The sequence below is a fragment of the Lagopus leucura genome, unplaced genomic scaffold (genome assembly GCF_019238085.1).
Source record: "Lagopus leucura isolate 7727_CA_CO unplaced genomic scaffold, USGS_WTPT01 Super-Scaffold_100015, whole genome shotgun sequence".
In the NCBI taxonomy this organism is placed as follows: Eukaryota; Metazoa; Chordata; class Aves; order Galliformes; family Phasianidae; genus Lagopus; species Lagopus leucura.
In genome coordinates, this window is record NW_024962269.1 from 1,306,012 (window position 1) to 1,328,838 (window position 22,827).

The 22,827-nt window shown below is 36.4% G+C and overlaps 1 protein-coding gene across 8 annotated transcripts in view; it reads left to right on the top strand.

Annotated features, from left to right (window-relative positions):
• The window catches only part of HERC1 (HECT and RLD domain containing E3 ubiquitin protein ligase family member 1), a 93,892-nt gene that overhangs the window by 53,083 nt on the left and 17,982 nt on the right, over positions 1 to 22,827 (top strand). For 2 of the 8 annotated variants that reach the window (XM_042876219.1, XM_042876220.1), the window contains exons 33-54: positions 232 to 342; positions 423 to 599; positions 1,445 to 1,684; positions 1,884 to 1,967; positions 2,466 to 2,986; positions 5,128 to 5,903; positions 6,990 to 7,188; positions 8,085 to 8,245; positions 9,789 to 9,905; positions 10,124 to 10,355; positions 11,158 to 11,282; positions 11,532 to 11,752; positions 12,909 to 13,177; positions 13,621 to 13,673; positions 14,900 to 15,100; positions 15,714 to 15,888; positions 16,575 to 16,845; positions 17,463 to 17,676; positions 18,455 to 18,711; positions 19,544 to 19,671; positions 20,517 to 20,644; positions 21,912 to 22,103. In XM_042876219.1, coding sequence (XP_042732153.1) covers positions 232 to 342; positions 423 to 599; positions 1,445 to 1,684; positions 1,884 to 1,967; positions 2,466 to 2,986; positions 5,128 to 5,903; positions 6,990 to 7,188; positions 8,085 to 8,245; positions 9,789 to 9,905; positions 10,124 to 10,355; positions 11,158 to 11,282; positions 11,532 to 11,752; positions 12,909 to 13,177; positions 13,621 to 13,673; positions 14,900 to 15,100; positions 15,714 to 15,888; positions 16,575 to 16,845; positions 17,463 to 17,676; positions 18,455 to 18,711; positions 19,544 to 19,671; positions 20,517 to 20,644; positions 21,912 to 22,103 — 4,852 coding nt within the window. The remainder of the gene's footprint in view (positions 1 to 231; positions 343 to 422; positions 600 to 1,444; positions 1,685 to 1,883; positions 1,968 to 2,465; positions 2,987 to 5,127; positions 5,904 to 6,989; positions 7,189 to 8,084; positions 8,246 to 9,788; positions 9,906 to 10,123; positions 10,356 to 11,157; positions 11,283 to 11,531; positions 11,753 to 12,908; positions 13,178 to 13,620; positions 13,674 to 14,899; positions 15,101 to 15,713; positions 15,889 to 16,574; positions 16,846 to 17,462; positions 17,677 to 18,454; positions 18,712 to 19,543; positions 19,672 to 20,516; positions 20,645 to 21,911; positions 22,104 to 22,827) is intronic. The other 6 variants (XM_042876225.1, XM_042876226.1, XM_042876222.1 and 3 more) reach the window with 5 other exon arrangements.

Consider the following 22,827-nt stretch of genomic DNA (forward strand, 5'->3'; position numbering starts at 1 on the left):
TTTTTTTTTTGCTATAACTTTTTTCACTTGTTTCTTCAGAAAGTCTCATTAGAGTTGTAAATGCTTCATAGATTTGCTCAGAATCCAAATCAGATGAGGCTCATTTTAGATACTCGCTTATCTAGGAGCTCTACCTATTTTTTACATTTATACTTAGGAAGCAAAATAAAATGCTATTTGTTGACCTCATCTTGGATTTAGGATGATCTGAATTATTTTCTGATATGCCAGGTTGTTGAACGATTATTCTCGCTTCTGTCTGACTGCATGTGGGAGGCTCCTATAGCTCAAGCTAAGCATGCAATTCAAATAAAGGAGAAAGAACAAGAAATGAAGCTGCAGGTAATTATGGTTTGCTTCCTCTTCTGTTTGAGTGCAGCTAAGTTGCATTTATTACAGACGTTTTGTCCTGTTTCTGATAGAAGCAAGGGGAGTCTGAAGATGAAGATGAAAATCTTCCCATACAGGAAGTGTCCTTCGACCCTGAGAAAGCGCAGTGCTGCATAGTGGAGAACGGGCAGATTCTAACTCATGGAAGTGGGGGTAAAGGATATGGATTGGCATCAACTGGAGTCACTTCAGGATGTTACCAGTGGAAGGTACGTTGAATGAAAGTGTATTTCTTTTCTTACCTTGTTATAGAAATATACTGTAATTCAGAAATAGTAGCTAACTATGACTTTTAGGTTATGATAGCATCTTTGCATAAATTACATTTTCAATCCAAAGGGAAGAATTTGTGGCTGGTCTTGAGCACTCTACTGTTCAAAGTAAATTTTCAGCTGATGTTTCAGTACACAGGTTGGAGGCATTGATTACATGCTGAGTGTTTGTAGAAGTGCTGGTACATGTTCCTGAGATCCGTAGTTAAAAATGGATGTGGTAGTCTTGAAATAGTTACTTTCTGAACTATGTAGATTTTGATTTTTTTCCTTTGGAGAAATATTTGAGAAAATGTTTTTTCTATTTCAGAAAGCCTTTAATTACATCATCTGAATGGTTTATTCAGAAATACAAATAAATATGCAGTTGTAGTCAGTATTGTCTTTAAACATAAGGCTTCTAATTCTTTCTTACTTGAATCTACATAAATCTCTTGTTGTGAACGTGAAGAGTAAAGCTTGTTTATTTCAGTAATATGTTTATTGCTTACGTGCCAGCTTCTGTGTTTCCTGAGTCAGAAAAAAAATCTTGTATTTGTTTTTCAGATAGTTCTTTCCATTACTATCAGGTCAAATTTAAATGACTTATTAATGACTACTCCTATACACCAAGACATCCTTTTAGAAATAGAATGTGATTTTAGCTGATTAATTTTATTTATTTTTTATTAAATGCTTGTCAGTAACATGGTTATAAGTACTAATGAATATGTATAAGGCAAGTTCTCATTGCTTTGTTCTGTTACAGTGTGTATTCTGACTTTTTTTTATCTGCCTTTTAGTTCTACATTGTGAAGGAGAATCGAGGCAATGAAGGCACATGTGTTGGTGTTTCTCGCTGGCCAGTACACGATTTCAACCATCGCACTACCTCAGATATGTGGCTGTATAGAGCCTACAGTGGTAACCTTTATCACAATGGAGAGCAGACTTTGACTCTGTCCAGCTTTACCCAAGGAGATTTCATCACATGCGTGTTAGATATGGAAGCAAGAACTATTTCCTTTGGTAAAAATGGAGAGGTATTTGTTTCTTTCTGATTGTATTTGGTTTGGTTTTTGACTGTTGCTTTTTTTTAATAGTAATTTGGCATAAATATATAGAGCTATTTTATATAAAGCTAAGTATAATGGTTAAGATAAGAATATAACTTTGTCATGTTTTCGCTGGTTAAGGTGTTCTAAGTTTCTGGTTTTTATTTTGTTAATTTGTTATACCTAGGAGCCAAAACTAGCTTTTGAAGATGTGGATGCAGCAGAGTTATATCCTTGTGTTATGTTCTATAGCAGTAATCCAGGAGAAAAGGTAACATAAATGTTCATCTGCATTGGTCCCAACTCTGTGCTTTCCCTAGTCTGTGTCAATGGATGTAGAATGGATTTTTTGGGGAATGGGGATTGATGGCAGTGGACAAGTACTGAGAATGTCAGTGTTGATTCATTGTGTTTTAAGACACGAACAACATTACATTATTTCCACACTATCTAGACTTTTCCTACATGTGCAATCTACCATAAAAATAGATCTACACATAAAATCACAATCCATAGAAACTACAGATAATACAGTGTTAGGAATTCCAGATATTCTGAGATGTGTGTTCTGTATGGGAAAGCTCTAACTGTTGGAATTTTGGTATCTTTGAATTTATAGGAATGCAGTGATAAGATTGGAATTCCTAGAATACCTCACCAAAAAAAAAAAAGATAATGCTATTCGTTTTTTCTATTCATCAGGAGTCTCTTGTTTTAAAATAAGCTCCTGTGTAGATTAAAAAGATAACTGCTCTCTTTAAACACTTAGGTGAAAATCTGTGATATGCAGATGCGTGGTACACCGAGAGACTTGCTACCTGGTGACCCCATCTGTAGTCCTGTTGCTGCAGTGCTGGCAGAAGCCACCATCCAACTCATTCGTATCCTTCATCGCACTGACCGTTGGACACACTGCATCAATAAAAAAATGATGGAAAGGCTGAATAAAATCAAAACATGTCTTAAAGAAGCAGGTCAAAAGCTGAAGAAAAGTCGCTCAATTCAAAGTCGAGAAGAGAATGAGGTGAGAGAGGAGAAAGAAAATAAGGAGGAGGAGAAGGGCAAGCATAACAGACATGGTCTGACAGACCTTTCAGAATTGCAGCTGAAGATGCTGTGTGTGGAAGTGTGGCCTGTTTTGGCAGTAATTGGTGGAGTTGATGCTGGACTTAGAGTTGGAGGTCGATGTGTACACAAGCAAACTGGACGTCATGCCACTTTACTTGGAGTAGTGAAGGAAGGCAGTACATCTGCTAAGGTCCAATGGGATGAAGCAGAGATTACTATCAGGTACAGTATGCTCATTTCTTACACTTTTCAAAATCTAATGGTGTTCTGTGTTTAATAATCTTCAAAAGTAACGTACATCTTACATTGGAGTCATGTTGACCAGTTGTTTTAAGCTTAAACTTTAAAATAATGCAGCCAAAATTGCATTTTCAGAATAAACAAATATGGGTTACATTTCAACATTATCTAGTAATAAAATGCTTGGTATGTCAAATGTATTTTAATAGCTTACAATTGATTGGCATCACTAGAATTTAGACAAACTTAGACAAAACTAAGAGTTTTGGGCTCAAGTTTTCGGAGTTGGAATGGGACCAGCCTGCCAGTTTTCCCAAATTCGTAATTAACATTGCTTCTTTTTAAATGTGGATTGCTCTCTTAATTTCCTGTAGCCTCTGGCATAAGGTTTTTACTTGGGGAAATTGCTCACTTTTGTTGTAAATGGTGAATCTGATTCTGAATAGAATCGTGGTTTGATTTATCGGAGTTAAGAACAGATCTCTTCATTGCGTTGGTGTTTTGTCCTTCGGGGAGCACAAGTTGCTCTGTGGGGCTTATGGATGAGGCAAAGTCATGAAATGGGAAGGTTCTCTTCTTTTAATGGTGGGTGGATGGGGCTACTCAAATCAGTGCTGCCTTGAAGCAGCATTTATTCATTTTTGACCTGTCTTAGAAAGCTAAAGGAATGCCCTGTATTTGATGTTGACTCACTGGAGCTGTTGTGCACAGGATCTTCAGATCTTGGAGAGAAAGCTGGAAGGAGATGATTCTTTTTCCACCTTTCTTGCAGTTTCACGTTCAAAGGGAGGGCACTTGGAAGGAAGCTGTGAAATGAAGCTAGAGCCTTCTGTAGGCTCAGTGGTGTTCTTGTAGGAATTGTTTGTGGCTTTCGAGTAGAAAGATTTGCTTCACTAAAATCCTAGTATTCTTCAGGCTGCAGTTAAACTTTTATCTTGTGGAGAAATTGAGTAGTAATAATTTATTTTGCTATCAGTTAAAATTACATTTTGAAACAGCTGAGGTCAGATCACCTCTTGAAACTTTTGTAACATTATGCCTATTTTGTTGTTATGCAAAAGCTGTTGTTGCTTTAATTAAATATGCCGAAGTGCAGTCAATTACTGAATTAAATTCCTGATATAAATTCTTTTAAGTATGCCCTTTTGGCGTATGACCTTAAAGTAGTGTGATCTTAAAGTGATTTCAAATCCTATTTAAGTGAAGTGGTGCAGTTCTTGACGGTAGACAATGGTAATTTGTAGAATTAAGTTCAGAATGTACTTCTGTAATTAGAATCCGAATAAAACTCATTTTCAATCTTAGAGTAGAATTTTACCTTATGAAAGGGGGAGACATTTTGGAGGGGTAATGAAAGGAAGATTTAAAAATCCTCTGTCTACTGGATGCATAGGAAAATGTAATGGAAAATAGAAGACGTAGGGAAAATACAGGCTAATGAATTTTTATCCTGCTTATGGTGAAAAGTAGTCAAGTGTAATTCCTAAATGTAACAAAGGTATCACTGAATATGGCTTATCTAAGTAGTCATCCATTATCTGTCTGTTGGGCTTCCTGACCTATGTTTAGAAAGTCCCTGTTCTCTCTAGGGGGTCTGTCTTGACATAAACAGCGACAGAATTGTCACAAGCTATCAGCTGTGTGCTCCTTCCAATAATTTGTACAGCAACGTGCAATCAGTGTGCAATCAGTCAAAACTTCTACTTAATGCTTAAGAAAAAAATCAGTTTTTTATATCCAACCTTTTATTCCTGTTCACAAGTTCAGCTTATATGTGAGAATAAAACTTGACGTAGGGTAAATTATCTTAGAAGTCTGTTTTATATTTTGAAATAATACAGAAGGATGCTCTGTCAGCACTAATTGATAGCTTCTGTGATGCTTCTGGATTTTAATGGTTGTTGTTGAAAACCTGTGCATTTTGTTGCCTTTGCTCTGATATCATATCTCCCCATTTTCTGATCATAACCTCATTTTCCCCCGTTTACATTTAATTTTTAGAATTGGTTCATTTATTTCATTAAACGTATTTTACATCTTACTTTGCCGACATTATTTCCTGTACTTTCCTCCTGTCTCTCCCTCACTTGCTTTTTCCTGTGTCATTCTGATCTTTATTAAAGCTTCCCAACTTTTTGGTCGCCTAGTGATACTCCACTGTATAATCTGGAGCCCTGTGAGCCACTGCCTTTTGATGTTGCAAGATTTCGTGGGCTGACAGCTACTGTGTTGCTGGACCTTACCTATCTGACTGGCATCCATGAAGACATGGGAAAACAAAGCACCAAGAGACATGAGAAAAAACACAGACATGAATCTGAAGACAAAGGTGAAATGGAGCAGAAAATGGAGGGTGATGCTGGAGCAGATACACGATCAGCACTGAGTGCCGATGATAACAAAGGACATAGCACTGCAAGCTCTAAATCAGAAAATGAAATCGCTTCCTTTTCCCTAGAACCATCAACATTAGGGATGGAATCCCAACACCAGCCTGCTGAAGGAAGAAAAAAGAATCATGAACATTCACCAAGAAATCATGATATAGTTCAGTCAGAAATCAGAGCCGTACAGCTGTCTTATCTTTATCTTGGTGCTATGAAGTCACTTAGTGTTCTTCTTAGTTGTAGTAAATATGCTGAACTACTGTTAATACCAAAAGTCCTGGCAGAAAATGGTCACAACTCAGACTGTGCCAGTTCTCCAGTTGTTCACGAAGATGTGGAGATGCGTGCTGCCCTGCAGTTCCTGATGCGACACATGGTGAAGCGAGCAGTCATGCGCTCACCTATTAAAAGAGCCTTAGGACTGGCGGATTTGGAGCGAGCACAAGCCATGATCTACAAGTTAGTGGTTCATGGATTGCTGGAGGATCAGTTTGGTGGCAGACTTAAACCAGGTACCTTTTCAAAATTATTCAAGTATAGTGCTAACCTATTGTGTACTTGTATTTCAGTGGTTAGAAACAGTAATGATACAAATGACATAGTCTTGTAATTTTATAGGGGCTATGCTTTGGAGAAATTTTACAGAGTCTTTTTAATTGCTTTTTAGATACAGCACTGATTGAGGTTTTTTTGCCTTTCTCCAGTCCCTTATTTTAATAAAAAGTAAATACAAATCAATAAATCAGCAATGTAGCCTCTTCCTAATTTTTCTTTATGCTTTTGAAAAATGAGCAGCTCTGTATGTATTTGTTGGAAGAATTCGTTTATCACACAAGGACTGCAAAGGTCACTGTTGTAAAAGAATGATTGTATACAGTCACGTTAACAGATGATGTTGAGAGTTCTTTCACTTTGTTTCTCTTCATGAGAATTTGTGAATCAGTTTTGGGTTTTGGTTGTTTATTTTCCTGAGATATTTGGCACTGAACTAGCAGAACTTGAAGAGAGAACACGTATCATTCCTGTTTGTCTTAAAAAAAGATCTATATTACAGGTTAAGTCTTTGGGGAAATGATTTAAATCAGTTTAAAAAGAAAATATCTGCAGTGTTTTTTAATACCTAACTGTCTAAAGTATTTTTTTTTAATTCTCTAAGATATTAAAGATAATCCCTGTGCTGTTTGCTTCTTTACTATCTTAGGTATTTCTTAAACATAAACTAAAAAACCCTTCAAAAATCTATTACTTAAGCCAGTAAGTTAAAAACAGCTTTGTAATTGATCAGCCCTTTTGCCTAACATAATAATCCTAAATGTTACAACAGTAATTATCATAAGGTCTAACCAAGTAAATGGTTTCTCTGAAGATTATAAAGTTTTACTTACTCTTCACCTTGTTATCAGTATGACAACCAGAGACCAGTCTGTTAACTTAAGTCCATGAGTAATTGGCAAAGGTATCTGTGTTGTTAGAGTTTCTGCATACCTCTTTATTAGGGGAGAGATTCTTTATTATTTTTTTTTAAAGTTTAACCACAAGTACTGTTTTACTGTGTTAAGTTTCATTAATGTTCCTGCACTGTCTGTTTTCTGCTGCAGAAGTAGACCAGCAAGTGGAAGAAGGTGATCAGTCTCAGCAAGCCCAAACACCAGTTACAACCAGCCCTTCTGCTTCCAGCACAACCTCCTTCATGAGCAGCTCTCTGGAGGATACTACTACTGCTACTACTCCAGTAACAGATACTGAAACTGTTCCTGCTTCTGAATCTCCTGGTGTTATGCCTCTCAGTCTTCTTAGGTAAAACATTTTCTTACTTACATATCATGTACATCTTTGGCTCTGTGAGGTTTTGGAAACATTAACGGCTGTTAGGAGCTGCCTCCACAAAATACAAAGTTAAATTTGTTACTTTGAGGACATGCATTTCTAAAACTAGAAAGCTGCTAAGCTTTTTATATAAACTATATATATGTATGTATAGCATCTAAGTTCTTTTGAGCAGGAGGAAATACGTTTCTTCAGTTCTCATTTTTATTTGATACAGTTTAAAATACAAGTCAGTGACATTTCTGCATTTTAATTAATAGGTAAATAGTTGATGTTCAGACTAGAATAGATCTTAGTTTGCAAGCAACTCTACAGACCTGTTTGTTTCATCCTACCCTCGCATACTGAAGTGAAGCTAAATTAATTTGCGGAGGTTATTTGAGATGTGGAGGAAAATCTGCTTAATGCTGACTATAGTCCTCCGTTTATTGCTTTTGTCGACATGTCTGACCTCTGTTCTGAGAGGTTTTGCAGATGCAGTTTGACGAAAGCCAGAACAAAGTCTTATCACCAGGATAGCAAAAGTAAAATACCTTACAAGGAATGATTAGTCAGGCTGTGTTCAGTATGTAATGTAGAAATGGGGAAGTGAGTTTACTTCTCCTCAGACTGCCCTTGGTCTGTGAGGTATTTTTAGGTGCATGTCTAGGAATTTAACTGTCCAGGCAAAAAAAAATTGGAATGAGTTATTCCTACAGAGTTCTTCTCCTACTCCCCTAAATATATGTAGTATTACTCCTTACCCTTGCAAAATTCAGGTACTGTAAGGTGCACTTGGCAAGTTGTGGTCTAATTTGATGTATTTCTTACGTCAGATCTTTTTCAGGGTTGCTCTTTTTCATATAAATATATACTTTTTTTTAAAGGCAAATGTTCTCCAGTTATCCTACTACAACTGTGCTTCCAGCACGACGTGCTCAGACTCCTCCGATATCTTCGTTACCAACTTCTCCTTCAGATGAAGTTGGGAGGAGACAAAGCTTGACTTCTCCTGATTCCCAGTCTGCAAGGCCTACGAATCGTACAGGTATACTTGTCAATACACACAGAAATATGGACAGCTGTAATCTCACACAAGTTCTGTATAGCTTTTTAAGACCTTTTTGAGACTCCCTGGAATTGTAAAGGTAATGGGAGGCATCTCTTCACAGGTAGGACTGTGCTACTGCTTGCACTTTGCTTCTTAAAACAGCAATCTGTTCCATTCCAGTGTGCATACAGAATGGGGTAACAAGGGAATTGAGCAAATTGTTGAGTGAGAATCCCAGACTGCTGAAGATCTGTCATGTGATCCAAAGCATATGTGTATGTTTTATGAGGGCTGCTCTGAAAGTAATGCCTTCTATTTTATTATGTTTGTCCATGACATCAGAGGTGGAAGTTGGTGCTATGGCAGTAGAGGTTAAACCTTTCCACCAGTATTCCACTTCATTTTGTTGTGATGCAGTCTGACATACTAGAGACTGACTTGGAAGTGGGTATGAAGCAAAGGTGTGGAATTGAATTTCTCCAGGCAGAAAAAAATTGTCCCCTGATGACAGTTCATCAACACTTGCTAAACCTTTATGGAGACTGAACAGTGGGTGTGAGCACAGTGAGGCAGTGCGTGGTGCATTTCAGCAGTGGTGACAGTGGCATGAAAGAAAACCGTGTTCCAGATAGCCATGCAAATTTTATTGTGCTCTTTGTCTTAAGTTTCCGTGGAAATAAATAGGAATAATTACTTTCAGAGTAACCTACATATATTTAAATGAATACAGTAGACTAAGTTAAAGTATATTCTTCAAATTTCTTACTTGGTGCTGAGAAACAGTCTATCCTCTTATTCTTGCTCTTACATCCATGCTTTAGTTTGTCTCTTTCTGCTGTTTCACTTGTAGCAACTTGTCTGCTCCATCTTCCTCTCTCATTTTTTGATGAGGTGACTTGCTTCTGGATCATTATGCAGTGTTTACAGCAGAGTTTGTCAGTATATTTAGTGTCTTTGTTGATCAGAGGAGATTATGTTTTCAGTGAAACTTTTTGAGTAGTAATTAGTATTTTTAGAGACTCTCGAGTCACTTTGGGCAGAAGTAATACCCATAGCCTGCAGAGAGATTTTTTGATATAATAGCTGTATATATATAATCTGCAGAGATTTTTGGATATATGCCAGCATCTTAGACCCAGAGAGAGATCTTTACTTAAGAGGAATCGGTATTAATGTGACCACAAAATATTTTGGAATCTTGATGGCAAGGGTAACTTTCATCTTGACTACCTATATATAAATCAAATAGATAATTTGATAGAATTTGAAACAGAAACAAACTCCTTAGGAATACTTCAAAAGAAATTGTTGCTTAAATATTATGAGTGTCCTATTTGAACAGACATAATATAAATGGGACTAAATAGAATAAATGCTGTCTGAGTTCATTGTATCTTGCCTTCTGTTGAAAAGTAACAGCAAGGGAAGTTGTTAAGGCAATTGCTCCCTTATCTGAAGCTAACAAATCTTTGCCAAATCAGAATGAGATTTGCTGAAGTGGAAAAACTAAAGAAAGATCTTTTTTTTTCTGTCTTCTAAGCTTTGTCTGATCCAAGCAGCCGACTTTCAACATCTCCTCCTCCTCCTGCCATTGCTGTTCCATTGTTAGAAATGGGATTCTCCCTCAGGCAGATTGCAAAAGCCATGGAAGCCACAGGTAATCAATAGCAATATCAATTTAAACTGAAAAAATAGATCAGTGTTACATGGGAAAAAATTGTGTTTCATACTTTAGTTTTGCGGTTCTGTAAGTATTTGGGAGAAAAAATGGATTTTTTTTTACCATCACTGGTGTAATATAATTAATATATATATGCTGTATATATTATATGTGCAGTATAATACAGTTTTAAATAGTGACTTCAATGCTTTCAGGTGCCAGAGGAGAAGCAAATGCGCAAAACATCACAGTGCTTGCTATGTGGATGATAGAGCACCCTGGAAATGAAGATGATGAAGAACCCCAGCCAGATGTGACTGCAGATGCACGACATGGGGCGATAGTCTCTGGCAGTGGTGGAAAATCTGGTGATCATTGTTATTTGCAGTCACCAGGTGATATCCCTTCAGCTGATGCCGCTGAAATGGAAGAAGGCTTTAGTGAAAGGTAAAAGTGCAGTTTTCCTCTAATACCTTATAATCTCTTGCTGGAATGGAAAGTTACTGATGAGAAACACTGTAATGCATTTCTGCAAAGATACAATTAAATTACTCTGCACTCTGTGTTTACTTTGCTGTACTGTATATGCACACAACTGGAGAAGAATGTAATTGAGTGTCCTTCCTTCAAAAAAAGAGCGAACAAAAAAAATGAAAACGGAGAGACTGCATTTTTACCAGTGAGATAAGTAGTAATAAAGCAGAAATTCGTTGGAGAGTGTTTTTTTGTTTGATAGTTTGTGTTTTTTATTTCAGTATGTTCATGAACACCTACCTTCCTACATTTTTTCTTTTAAAGAAATTTTTGTCTTGTCCAGAGAATTGAACTGAGATTTACATTCTCAGCCATATTCGTAACTTTAGATCTAAACAACGTATTAATCTAGTAAGAAAGATTTTACTTTATATTTTAATCCTAAAAGTAGTTATGTTAAGTGATAATTGCTGCAGATCATACCAGCTTTTTGCTAACCAGGGGGGTGAGAACTGCAGTGTGTATTTTGAGAATGCTTCTGTTCGGCTTCCTTGATCCTAATGAGGAATTCATTTGTAGGTTTTCTTAATTAATTGTCTTGGGTAAAATGCAATTTCACAGAGAACTTACAGATTTCAAGTGGCAAAAATAGATGATTAAGTGTTACTTGTTGAGGGAATTATTGATGCAGGGACAGAAGTGTTGATTTTATTTCTTTAACAAAGAAAGTTTAAATCTGTTTTTTATTTACCTGTTGATTACAAAATCCTTGTAGCCCTGATAATATGGATCATGTGGATAATGCTGCTTCTGCAAGTGGACCTCCTTCTAGAAGTCGGTCATCTGTAACAAGAAGACACAAATTTGATTTAGCTGCCCGAACACTGCTAGCACGTGCTGGTAGGTGTTCTGAAAGACTTCCAGATTTTTGTTTGTCCAGTAGATGAAGAGGATGGGTGTTGGTACCTAGCATGAAAGTTACACAAGTCTCCTTTGCAGATGTATATCATTGTGTCTTTAGATTAAGTGTTTTACGTGGTGAGAGAAAATTGTGATTATCTGAATTTAAAAACAAGGAAAAATGTAGCTGAAAGTGGATTTATGCCTATTACATGCAAAATAAAAGTACTGTTTTCTTTTTCACTCGAGCGGGATTATACCGCTCTGTACAGGCCCACAGAAATCAGAGTCGAAGAGAAGGGATATCTTTGCAGCAAGATCCAGGGGCTCTTTATGACTTCAACTTGGATGAGGAGTTGGAAATTGACCTTGACGATGAAGCAATGGAAGCTATGTTTGGTCAAGACCTGGCTAGTGATAATGATATTCTGGGAATGTGGATCCCGGAGGTATTGGATTGGCCTACCTGGGTGTGTGTGACTGCAGCGGGGGCTGCTTTAACTTACTGCTCTTTGCATGTTTGCATTTCTTAATTTAAAGTAACGTGCGTAAGTTTATATCTCAATTTGAAATAACTTACTAAAAGCCAGCAATGCTAAAATCTTGTGTTCTGTAGCTTCACTTTTAGCTTAAGAATAATGCTTTCTTGTGTTTCTTACTCTATGCTTCCTGTACATAGTTTTCCTACCCTCTTCCCTGAAAGGTGACAACAGAACTAGTGTGTTTGTTTTGATGATTGTACTTAAAAAGCAAGTTAGGCCACATTGTCTGGCAGTGAAATTGTTTTACTTAATAATAATAAAATTAGCAATAATAAATCTCATTTGTAGCAACATAATTTGCACCTAAATCAGTTTTGTCCTCTTGATTTCATCATGTCATGTATATGTCAGCATCTGAAAAGGATTTATACACTGTCCTCATTCAGTTGTTGTATAGCTTAGTCAAAGTACTTTTGGGATGGAAGAGAAATATATTAACAATAGGTTGTTAATCTTTGGATTATCCATCTCAAGATGATGACCAGCCTACAAGACTAAACTTTCATCTCCTAATTGTAACAGTACTTGATTCTGATATGGAAGCAAGATGCAGTATGCATGTGTAATCTTCAGAGACTTTGCTTCACTGGAGCATCTTGATGAAAGCACTTAGGACACAGGAGTAGTTCTAGAAGAACAAACTATAAATTCAGATAGAATCGTGGAATGTATTGACACAGCTTATTGTTTTGCACAGTAAATGTAAGGGCTGATTGTCTGCAAACAATGGATTCTTTTTTCCTTAATAATCTAGTCTCGTGCATGTTCTGAGAAGAACAGGATAATTTAAACACAGTGTTAAATGTAAACCAGCAACGTTGTGTGTGAGAAATGCTAGTCAGGATTTTTTTTAGTCAAATCTGAAATGAAATAGGAAAATTTTAAATTTATGTCCCAGTGTTTTTCCTCTTCTGAGATGATCTGGTTGTCTGTTTCTGCCTTGTCCTGTGCAAGGTTACCACACACATTCTACTTTGTGTAGTAGAAATGGGCAGAAACATCCATTTAACAATATTGGCATATTTTTAATATCGAGTATGAAGATGTTTTTCCCTGTAAGTAACGTGAGAATCTTATTACGCAGCATGTTTGTGAATCTGAAGACAGAGAAGAAGTAGTGGTTTGTGAACTGTGTGAATCAAGTGTTGTCAGCTTCAATCAACACATGAAAAGAAACCATCCAGGCTGCGGGCGCAGTGCCAACCGTCAGGGCTATCGCAGCAATGGCTCCTATGTGGATGGATGGTTTGGTGGTGAATGTGGAAGTGGAAATCCTTACTATTTATTGTGTGGTGTCTGCAGAGAGAAGTACTTAGCCCTGAAGAGTAAATCCAAAACATCAACTTCAGAAAGGTACAGAAATAAAAGAGTGGAACACTGTATTGAAGGAAAAAAAGAACTTGGAAGTATCAACTAGTCCATGAATTCTAAGAAATTGAATGAAGAAATACAAATTTGTGGTAGAACTAATGTCTTTATTTAACTGAGGCTTGAAATCTTTGTTTGTCTTCATTAATCTTTTTAATGGAAAAAGGAATTATTTCTTGGAATCTTGCTTCCTGTTGCAGATCTTGAAATACTTTTTTTCTGAATATGCCATTACTTTTATGTACCTTTTCCACATTCATACTGCAAAATACATTATTAATTTCTCTTGCTATTTCCAGAACTCATGTATGTATTTACACAGCAGTAAAGTAACCTTAGAGTAATCCAGGTTTAAAATTGGTATGCGTGTATATAAATGATAGAAGCCACTTAATTGGGGTTTTTTTCATTCTTTTTTTTTCTTATAGGTACAAAGGCCAGGCTCCTGATTTAATAGGTAAACAAGACAGTGTCTATGAAGGTAGGTTTTCAAGTTTTTGAAGATACTGAATACTTCTGAAGTGCTTTTCTTTCTCCATAAATGCAAATAAACGTGTAATGAAACTCTACTTGAAGATACCTTCAGACTGGATTTCGTGCTTTCATTGTTGCTTTTAAGTTCAGATGGAAATAAATCAGTGACGTTTTTTCCCTTGTATTTCATTTGCTGTCCTCTAATTAATTTTGGTGAATGAGCTGTTGTAGTTTAAACTACATTCAGTCTACATGAAGTCTAATATTCAAATACATTTCTTCAGCTGCCTTTTTAGGAGAGGTTAATTAGCATAAGTTACCCTCTGGAAATTTTGGCCTTAGGCTTACACTTCTATCTTCTTATTAGCTGAGAGTGTCTCAATAATGTCCTTCACACCTGAACAAATTATTTCTAATGACTGGAGAAAATCTTTCTCAGGTGATCCTTTGAATCTGGGCCTTTTTGTAGCTTATACAATCACAGTCATATGAGTTGCCACACGTGTAGATTTAAATGTGAGTGTTCCCAAATTTAAGGGCACGTTTTTGGTTTTTTTCCAGCAGATAAAAGCTATTGAGATTGTACACTATGGAGAGTGAGTTAGAGAGGGAAAAAGAAGTAAATCTAAATTGATGTCTGTGTAAATGTCTGGGAAGTGAATGGAGTAATGGAGTACATAATTTAATTACAATTATGGGATGGGGGGTGCAAACTGAGGTATGGGAAGGAAAAACAAAGGCCTGGATAGTACAATAATGACCTAAGAACTTGCACATACTTTTTGATAAATGTGAACATGAGAAGCCTCCAGTATCTATCTTTACTGTTCAGTCCTTTAGAATATGTATCTGCTGTTGTGATTTAAAGCGTTACTGTATGTTCACACTTCCTAATGTATTTCAGGTTGTAGAGTTGTCTTTCTGTTAGATACAGGGACCTCTTGTTTCTGTGTTTTAAAAAACAGCTAAATTGATGCCTCAGAGAATCTTCTATAAAATTTGTGTGACAGAAAAAAAAGACCAGATTTAATGAAGAGGGGCAAAAGGGGGTTTTGTTTTTGTAGTTCACTTAATGTTGCTATTGGCACAACATGAAGATGGGAGTCAAGGCTACTAAGCTGCAGACTTCAATTCATATTTTATTCCTCATATTGATATTTTAAAAAATTAATTAACATTATTTACTACTTTCAGATTATAAAGTTACATTTAATTGTATTTTTCCAATTCTAGAAGACTGGGATATGTTAGATGTAGATGAGGATGAAAAGCTGACAGGAGAAGAGGAGTTTGAATTACTGGCTGGACCTCTTGGGTTAAATGATCGACGTATTGTACCTGAACCTGTGCAGTTTCCTGACAGTGACCCTCTAGGTGCATCAGTTGCAATGGTGACAGCCACCAACAGTATGGAAGAAACACTGATGCAAATAGGTAAATTTGATACGAATTTAATTCACAGAGCACGTACATCCCCTCTGGTGTGATTTTATAGGATTGTTGCAGAAATATTTTTATGATCTTTCCTGCTTTCCTGTCTCATAAGGAAACTAATACAGATTCTTAATTTTCCTTCTTTTTTAAAAGTCAGTGAGTTATGCATGGCATTTTTGTTAGCAGATGTGAAGCTTTGGTTTACTAACGAAACTGTGACCAAAGTTTTACAGTGAATGGTAGTAGCATGTTTGTTTCACAACTCATTCATTGATTCATTGATTTAATTGGTGATTTACTGATCATCATACTGAAATGCAGGATATGTATTTAACTTTGTAGATCCCTTTAAATGGGCAAGGGAAGCAGAGGAATTAGCATTAACATCAGTACTGTCAAATTGCTACCTATCAAGTTTTGAAAAAAAGAAATAATAAAACTATGTAGAGTTTTAGGAGTGTATTTTCTGCTCAGTCATCACCAATTTGTATATTTTTGTCATGCTGAAAACTGAAACCTTTTTTAAAAAACCTATGCCAGATTTGCTTCTGTGCTTATTACCGAATGATGTTTTTTTGCTCCTTAAACACTAACACAAATTGTTATTTCCAAGGTTGTCATGGCTCTATAGAAAAAAGCTCTTCTGGCAGGATAACGTTAGGAGAACAAGCAGCTGCCCTAGTAAATCCACACGACCGTGTTATGGCCTTAAGAAGAGTGACAGCTGCTGCACAAGTCCTTCTTGCAAGAACTATGGTTATGAGAGCACTCTCACTTTTGTCTGTCAGGTTTGTGGCATTCTTAGCAAAACTATTTTTCATTTGAATCTAGTTATGTAGTAATGTTTGGCGTAGATGCACTTTTGTGATTAATTTGGGAAAGTGATGCTCCTTTTATGTACTGAATTCATGTTATTAAGAGAGAAACTTTCATTGATTTTGTTCCTTCAAACCCTATCTTCAAACTTTTTGAAAGATACTTCTATGTCTCACATTGAGAGCAGACTCCAGTAACATCGGCCACTCAAAACATAATGATTCTGTATCTGCCAGTTGGCTTTTGTTCAAGACAAGTACTAGAAATAAAAGGTAAACATTGTAGGAAAGAAGACATAGTGCAGGATTTGATGCTATATGAGGATGTGAAGTCACAGAAATCTGATGTCTGTTACCATAGCGTAATTCTAAACATGAATTATCCATATAACATTGTTTATGAGCTAAACTTAAGTTTTTTTCTTACGACAAGACTATAAAAGACATATATTTTTTTTAATCTTCACCCTTAACTTAAAAGGAGTGAAAGGGCGCTACAGCTTTGTTTCTGCCTCTTCCCTTTTCCCCTGGATGATAATACTGTCCAGCTAACCAAGCAGGCAGTGTTCACTAGTGTTTTGGGAATAGTTTGGTCCAAATACAATTTTACTTATAATTACGCTAAAAAAACCAAGAGCATTTCTGTTCATTTTTGACAGTGGTTCCAGTTGTAGCCTGGCAGCTGGTCTTGAATCCTTGGGATTAACAGACATAAGAACTTTGGTTCGTTTAATGTGTCTCGCTGCAGCAGGGAGAGCAGGGCTCTCCACGAGTCCATGCACTGTGTCAAGTTCAACAGAGCGATCTAGAGGAATCCACAGCAAAACAAGCAAGCCTATATCATGTCTTGCCTACCTGAGCACAGCAGTGGGCTGTTTGGCATCAAACACTCCTAGTGCTGCTAAACTTCTGGTGCAATTGTGTACGCAGGTATGGTATGTATATTGAACTACTTCTACATGAGATTAAGCATTCCCTTTTGTTCTTATTTATAAGTTGTGCTTTTTTGTTCTAAACTGTGAGATTGCCCTCTCCGACTCTAACTGAGTCAGTTGTGGAATAGAGATTCTTTGTGATGATACACAGCTGTGGAAATGCTGTGGTGTTTCATGCACATGAAGGCACTTACATGTAATCAGAATAATTACTTATTTTGTTATTTGGAGTTTGAAATATAATCATGCATTAATACAAGTTTTTGGATGGAATAATGAACTTGATTACACGTTACTGCATCCTACACTCAGGTGCAAAAAATTCATAAAAAGTTCTCCTAGAAGCTCCTTAGTTTTTGCTGGTATTTGTGGTTACTTGAGACTGTCTGTCTGTTGATTGATTGATCCCTGGATCTGAATGTCTGGTTCCACTAAGACCAGGCATTCAATCCCCAGGTCAGAAGAATTAAATTCCATGTTGCACATGGAACTGGGGGCTGAGAATTTCTACCAAAATGTTTTCAAACTTTATACTATGATTTCTTTCCAAATATAATCATTTTTAAAGATTTTTTTTTTAGTTATTTATTTTATTTTACTGTTTATTTTCAGAATTTGATTTCTGCAGCAACCGGTGTAAACTTGACAACAGTTGATGATCCAATTCAACGGAAATTTTTGCCAAGCTTTTTAAGAGGAATCGCTGAAGAAAACAAACTTGTAACTTCTCCAAACTTTGTGGTTACTCAGGCGCTTGTAGCTCTGCTGGCAGACAAAGGGGCCAAACTGAGGCCAAATTATGATAAGGCAGAATTTGAAAAGAAAGGTATGATAAGGCTTTTATTTATACTAATCCCTTAATTGTTAAATCTTCGATCTCTCATTTCTGTTTAAGGAAAGATGCTAGAATAATCTATACATAGATTTGCTCACAAAAATAGTTTATGTTGTGTTATAGTTTAGGGCACAAATTACTTAGAAAGATTGATTTATTACGTAACTAAATTCTCTATCACTTTAAAAGAAATCTAAACATTTGTGTGTATTGAAAGCTGTACAGGTGTGGTGTTCAGCCCCAGTTGTGCCACATACTGACATTAAGGGGAATAATTAATAATTAAGGGGAATAGTTGATTCCTGATACCTGAATACTTTTCTGTCTCTGGTGCACAAAATGTTGTTACCTCTGCTGTTGAGAGGTCAGGGAACCAAAAAGCAAGTTCTGAAAAGCCTGAAACACCAGGCTGTTTCTTTGTTCAGGGGAGGGAAGGACATCCTTAGAGCAGCTTACCTCAGAGGATCCATTTTGCAGTTTAGACAGTGCTTGCTCTTAGAATGACCATTTTCCATGTGGTGAGAATAAGAATATTCATAATTCTCTTGTTATGGTGTTCTGGGTATTTTTGTGAAATTTTAAAGGGGGCTGTATTTTCTTGGTATCAGAACAGGTTTTCCTAATAGTTAATATAATTGCAACATTCTTATAAAATGCTTGTTAATCTTTTTCTTCTTTTTTTTCTGGAAATTATGGCTAATGCTGTGTTCATTTATGTACTTCTGTTTGGTACTCATCTAGGCATCATCTCATTGTTTTGTTTAAGCAGGTTTAATTGCCCATTTGTATGCCCATCCTTCCTATGATCCTTCTGCTGTAGGCCCTCTGGAGCTGGCTAACGCACTAGCAGCCTGCTGCCTTTCTTCAAGGTTATCTTCACAACATAGGCAGTGGGCTGCTCAGCAGTTGGTGCGAACTCTTGCAGCTCATGATCGTGATAATCAAACTATTCCTCAGACCCTCGCTGATATGGGGGGAGACTTACGAAAATGTTCCTTCATAAAACTGGAAGCTCATCAGAAACAGGTGATTTCCCCCAAAATTACGTGAATTTTAATGCTCTTCTTTCTTTTGTTTTGAATTGAGAAGAAAAAAAATTAAAATGATTGTTTTATAAATATACTGACTGAGATATTTCCCACAAAATGTAATGTTTTCGTGATGAACTACATTATTGCTTGAAGGTATCTCCAATATAGAATAGTGCATACTTTCTTTGAAGCTTCTATTACAAGAGGCAAGAAACTGTCCTCACAGTGCACTACATCAGTAGAATCAGCTTTTCTTGGGCTAGATAGTAGAATCATAGAATCATAGAATTGCTCAGGTTGGAAAAGGCCTCAAAGATCATGAAGTCCAACCACAACCGAACCATGCTGCCCTGACTCTAACAACCCTCCACTCGATCGTGTCCCTGAGCACCACTCCACGTGGTTCTTAAACACATCCAGGGATGGTGACTTAACCACCTCCCCTGCCTGGGGAAGCCTATTCCAATACTTAACAATCTTTTCTGTAAAGAAGTTTTCCTGATATCCAATCTAAACATCCCCTGGCGCAACTTGAGTCCATCTTAATTTAGATCTTAACTTGCAGTAGTTTTTCTGCTATAGTAGTTAACATCTTATTCTGGTACTCTGTGCAATAGCAGCCCCATGGAGCATGGGTCAAGTGCAACGTCCTCATAAAATATACTTACACTTTACGATATTGTAGATGTGGAAGGGTGTATTGTGTTTTTCATCAACGCAGGATGCTCTGTTCTGGTGGCTTAAGTTTGCATTGTTATTAGTGAACAAAGTTACCAAAGCTTTAGGTTTAAACTCCGTTTTTGCCATGATCTCTTTAACATTTGTAGGTCATGACATGTGTTTGGTGCAATAAAAAGGGACTTTTGGCGACTAGCGGAAATGATGGCACCATAAGGGTGTGGAACGTTACCAAGAAGCAGTACTCACTGCAACAGACATGTGTGCTCAACAAATTGTAAGTCAATTCTTTATAACTGTGAGGTATTTAATTTACGTTGTAATTGTGCAAGGTAATGAGAAGAGCCAATCCTGCAGTATCTTCTGCACAGGCATTCTTTCATCTTTCTTTTTTCCTAGGATTGTTTCTGTGTTTATGGCAGGCAATTTAAGATAAAACTGAAAGCAGAACTTGAATATCATGCTGATCAGAGTCATCTCAGAGATAAGGAGATCATGTTAAAACTGTTTAAAATATTCTTAATCATTCATTATGAGGGGAAATTATTAAAATATTACTCTAAGGGACTATGATATACGAGAGGAATAAAAAGATGAAATATTCCTTCGGAGGGTTCCTGTGAACAGTTTAAATCTATAACATGATAATTGTTAATGTAGTGGTTCCAATGAAGTGTGGGGAGAAAAAAAAAAGAATTTGTGACTTCTGGGCTTCAGGAGCTTAGAGTTCCTGCTGCTCTTTCATGAAATTGTCTGGGAAGGACTTTTCTATCATTTGGATGTGTCCAAAAAAGAAGGAAGAAAAAGATTAAAATCTGATTCCTCAGTACAGATTATGTGAGTTAACTCAGAAGAGTAAAGAAGCAATAATGAACCAGAAGGCAGATAGATGGTGATTTCTTAGCAGTTCTTAAGTTTTGTTTGATGCTACTCATTTTATAATTTGTAGTTGTTTTAAATAGAATGTAGGACTGTGAGCAGGGAAGAATACATTTATTGTGTAAATCTGAAATGATGGCAGAAAGACTTTGGATTTTAGTTTAAATATTTCATGAATTCTCTCTTTCCCTGTCTGCCTAAAGAAAGTGCCCTTTTTAATTGTATTACTCTGTACTGTTGCAGAGAGGGCGATTCTGAAGAAAGTCTGGGGTCACCCAGTGACCTTAGTTTGTCTCTTATCTGTTGGAGCATCAGTGGCAAGTATCTGGCTGGAGCTACAGAAAAGATGGTGAACATATGGCAAGTCAATGGTATGCACTGACTACCTGTGAACATTTTACAGTAGAATGTATTTGTAAATAAAACTGCTAAGTTACTGAATATTTGTTAACCTAAGTGTTTGTGTGTGCTCTCCAGTTTAGTATCTGCCATTTTCCATAATACCTTGTCAATCTATTTAATTAATTAAGGCATTAACCACAAATCGATGCATGTCTTAAAGTTAAATGGATAAACTGAGTACCATGTACAAATTCTTGATGTCACTGATGTGTTTAGGTTTGAGACTTGATCACTTCTGGTGATTTTTGTTTGCAAATATGGTATTCTCCCATAGTCCACAAGACTTACCTTCTTCAAAAGGCATGGAGAGTGCCAAAACTACTGAAACAATGCAGGGATGGCTGATGACAGTGTTCAATGAGAAGGAAAACCTTTTGAGAGTAGAATGTGTGAGGTTGGTTTGTTTAGTTGAACAAAAGATCTGGGAGGAGTTAAGATTGTAAATTGAAGATTATAAATTGTTACATTAGGAAAGTAAACACTAGGAGAAACCTGTGGAGCAAAAGCAGCTATGCGAGCAAGTGGATATTATTGATACAGGAAGAAATGGAAATAAATAGGCCATAAATAACTGCAAGAAAGATTCTGGTATTAAAATGCTTGTGATATCAAATGATTTCTAAGGAAGAATGACAACTGGGAAGGAAATACTTTTAAGATGTGTTAGAGAAACTGCATTGTGATAAGGAGGACTGATCTTGATCCAGAAGGGCCTTCATTCATTGATTCAGTTTGCAAGAGTCTGTAAATGTATTCTCTAACATCCTTCCTGTCATTTGTGCTGTTTTTAACTAATCCACCATAATTTTAAAACTCTGGGAAAATTGTTAGTCACTTGGTCACTTGTAATCTGTGAAACATCTTTCTGTTGTTTTGTACTTACGAAAATCAGTGGTTAAACTGTCCGTGTTAACAGACAATTCACAAGAAAAATGTAAGTGATCTGAGTACTGAGGAATTTAGCTTTCTCCTTTAATAAAACTGTTTATCTTGGATGAACACTGAGATTTATTGTCTATGTTTTGTGTAGGTTAGTGGTCCATTGCTTCACTGTCTCATCACTTAAGCGAATTTGTCATATATTCTAGCTCTAGACTATAGACTCTTCTCATGTTTTCTCATGGAAGGTATTTCTGTTGTATTATTTTCTTTATGAAGATGAAAAAATTTTAAATACTTAAATTCAATGCTTTAAATAATTAAAAATAATTTTGAAATATTTTTGGGCTTTCCCAGGAGGAAAAGGATTATTAGATCTTCAGCCTCACTGGGTATCTGCACTTGCTTGGCCAGAAGAAGGGCCAGCTGCAGCATGGAAAGGAGAATTATTGTTAATTGGTCGTATGGATGGGTCTCTTGGACTTATTGAAGTTGTGGATATTTCAACCATGCACCGGATAGAACTGGAACACTGCTACAGAAAGGATGGTAGGTGACTGCATCAGTATTTAAGTAGAGATTAAAATTAGTGGTGCCTTAGTTAAATTTTGAGATTCCTGCATAAAAAAGACAAAACGATATATGTAGGTTACTCTGAAAGTAATGCCTTCTATTTATTTCCATGGAAACTACAATAGATATAGAAAATACTGTAAGGCTATTTAAAGGAGCAAATTTTCAGCATCAAAACATTCTTTTTCAACATATTTTTAACCTGGTCACCACCATTAGCTGTGCATTTTCACCAGCAGTGGAAAAGAGGTTATAATATTTGCATTAATTTTGCTTTAAATTGCCACGTTGGCTGTATGACTTAAAAGAATTAAAGACACAGATTTTTTGCAGTGTCTCCTTTGTCTATAGATGGTTTGTAGGCAATATCATCTGAATTCCATAATTACAGCCATTTTTATTTATAGTTCTGGTCACAGAGGACATCAAATAGCACATCTTGGGTAGCATTTTGTGGTTTTCCACAAAGAATGTGGCTTCTTCTAGAAATGTGCCATTTTTTGGGCAGAATCAATGGAGGCAATACGTACTAACAAAGGCTGACGTTGCTTTCAGTGGTTTTCTTGGAAGCAGCCCAGCGCAGTTCTTTTCCCCGTGTCAAGAATGTATATATCCAAGTATTTTAATGAAGGAGAATGATAAAAAAAAATTACAAAATGATCTCAACTTCTGTGATCGCATTCTCTTTTGTCTTTATATA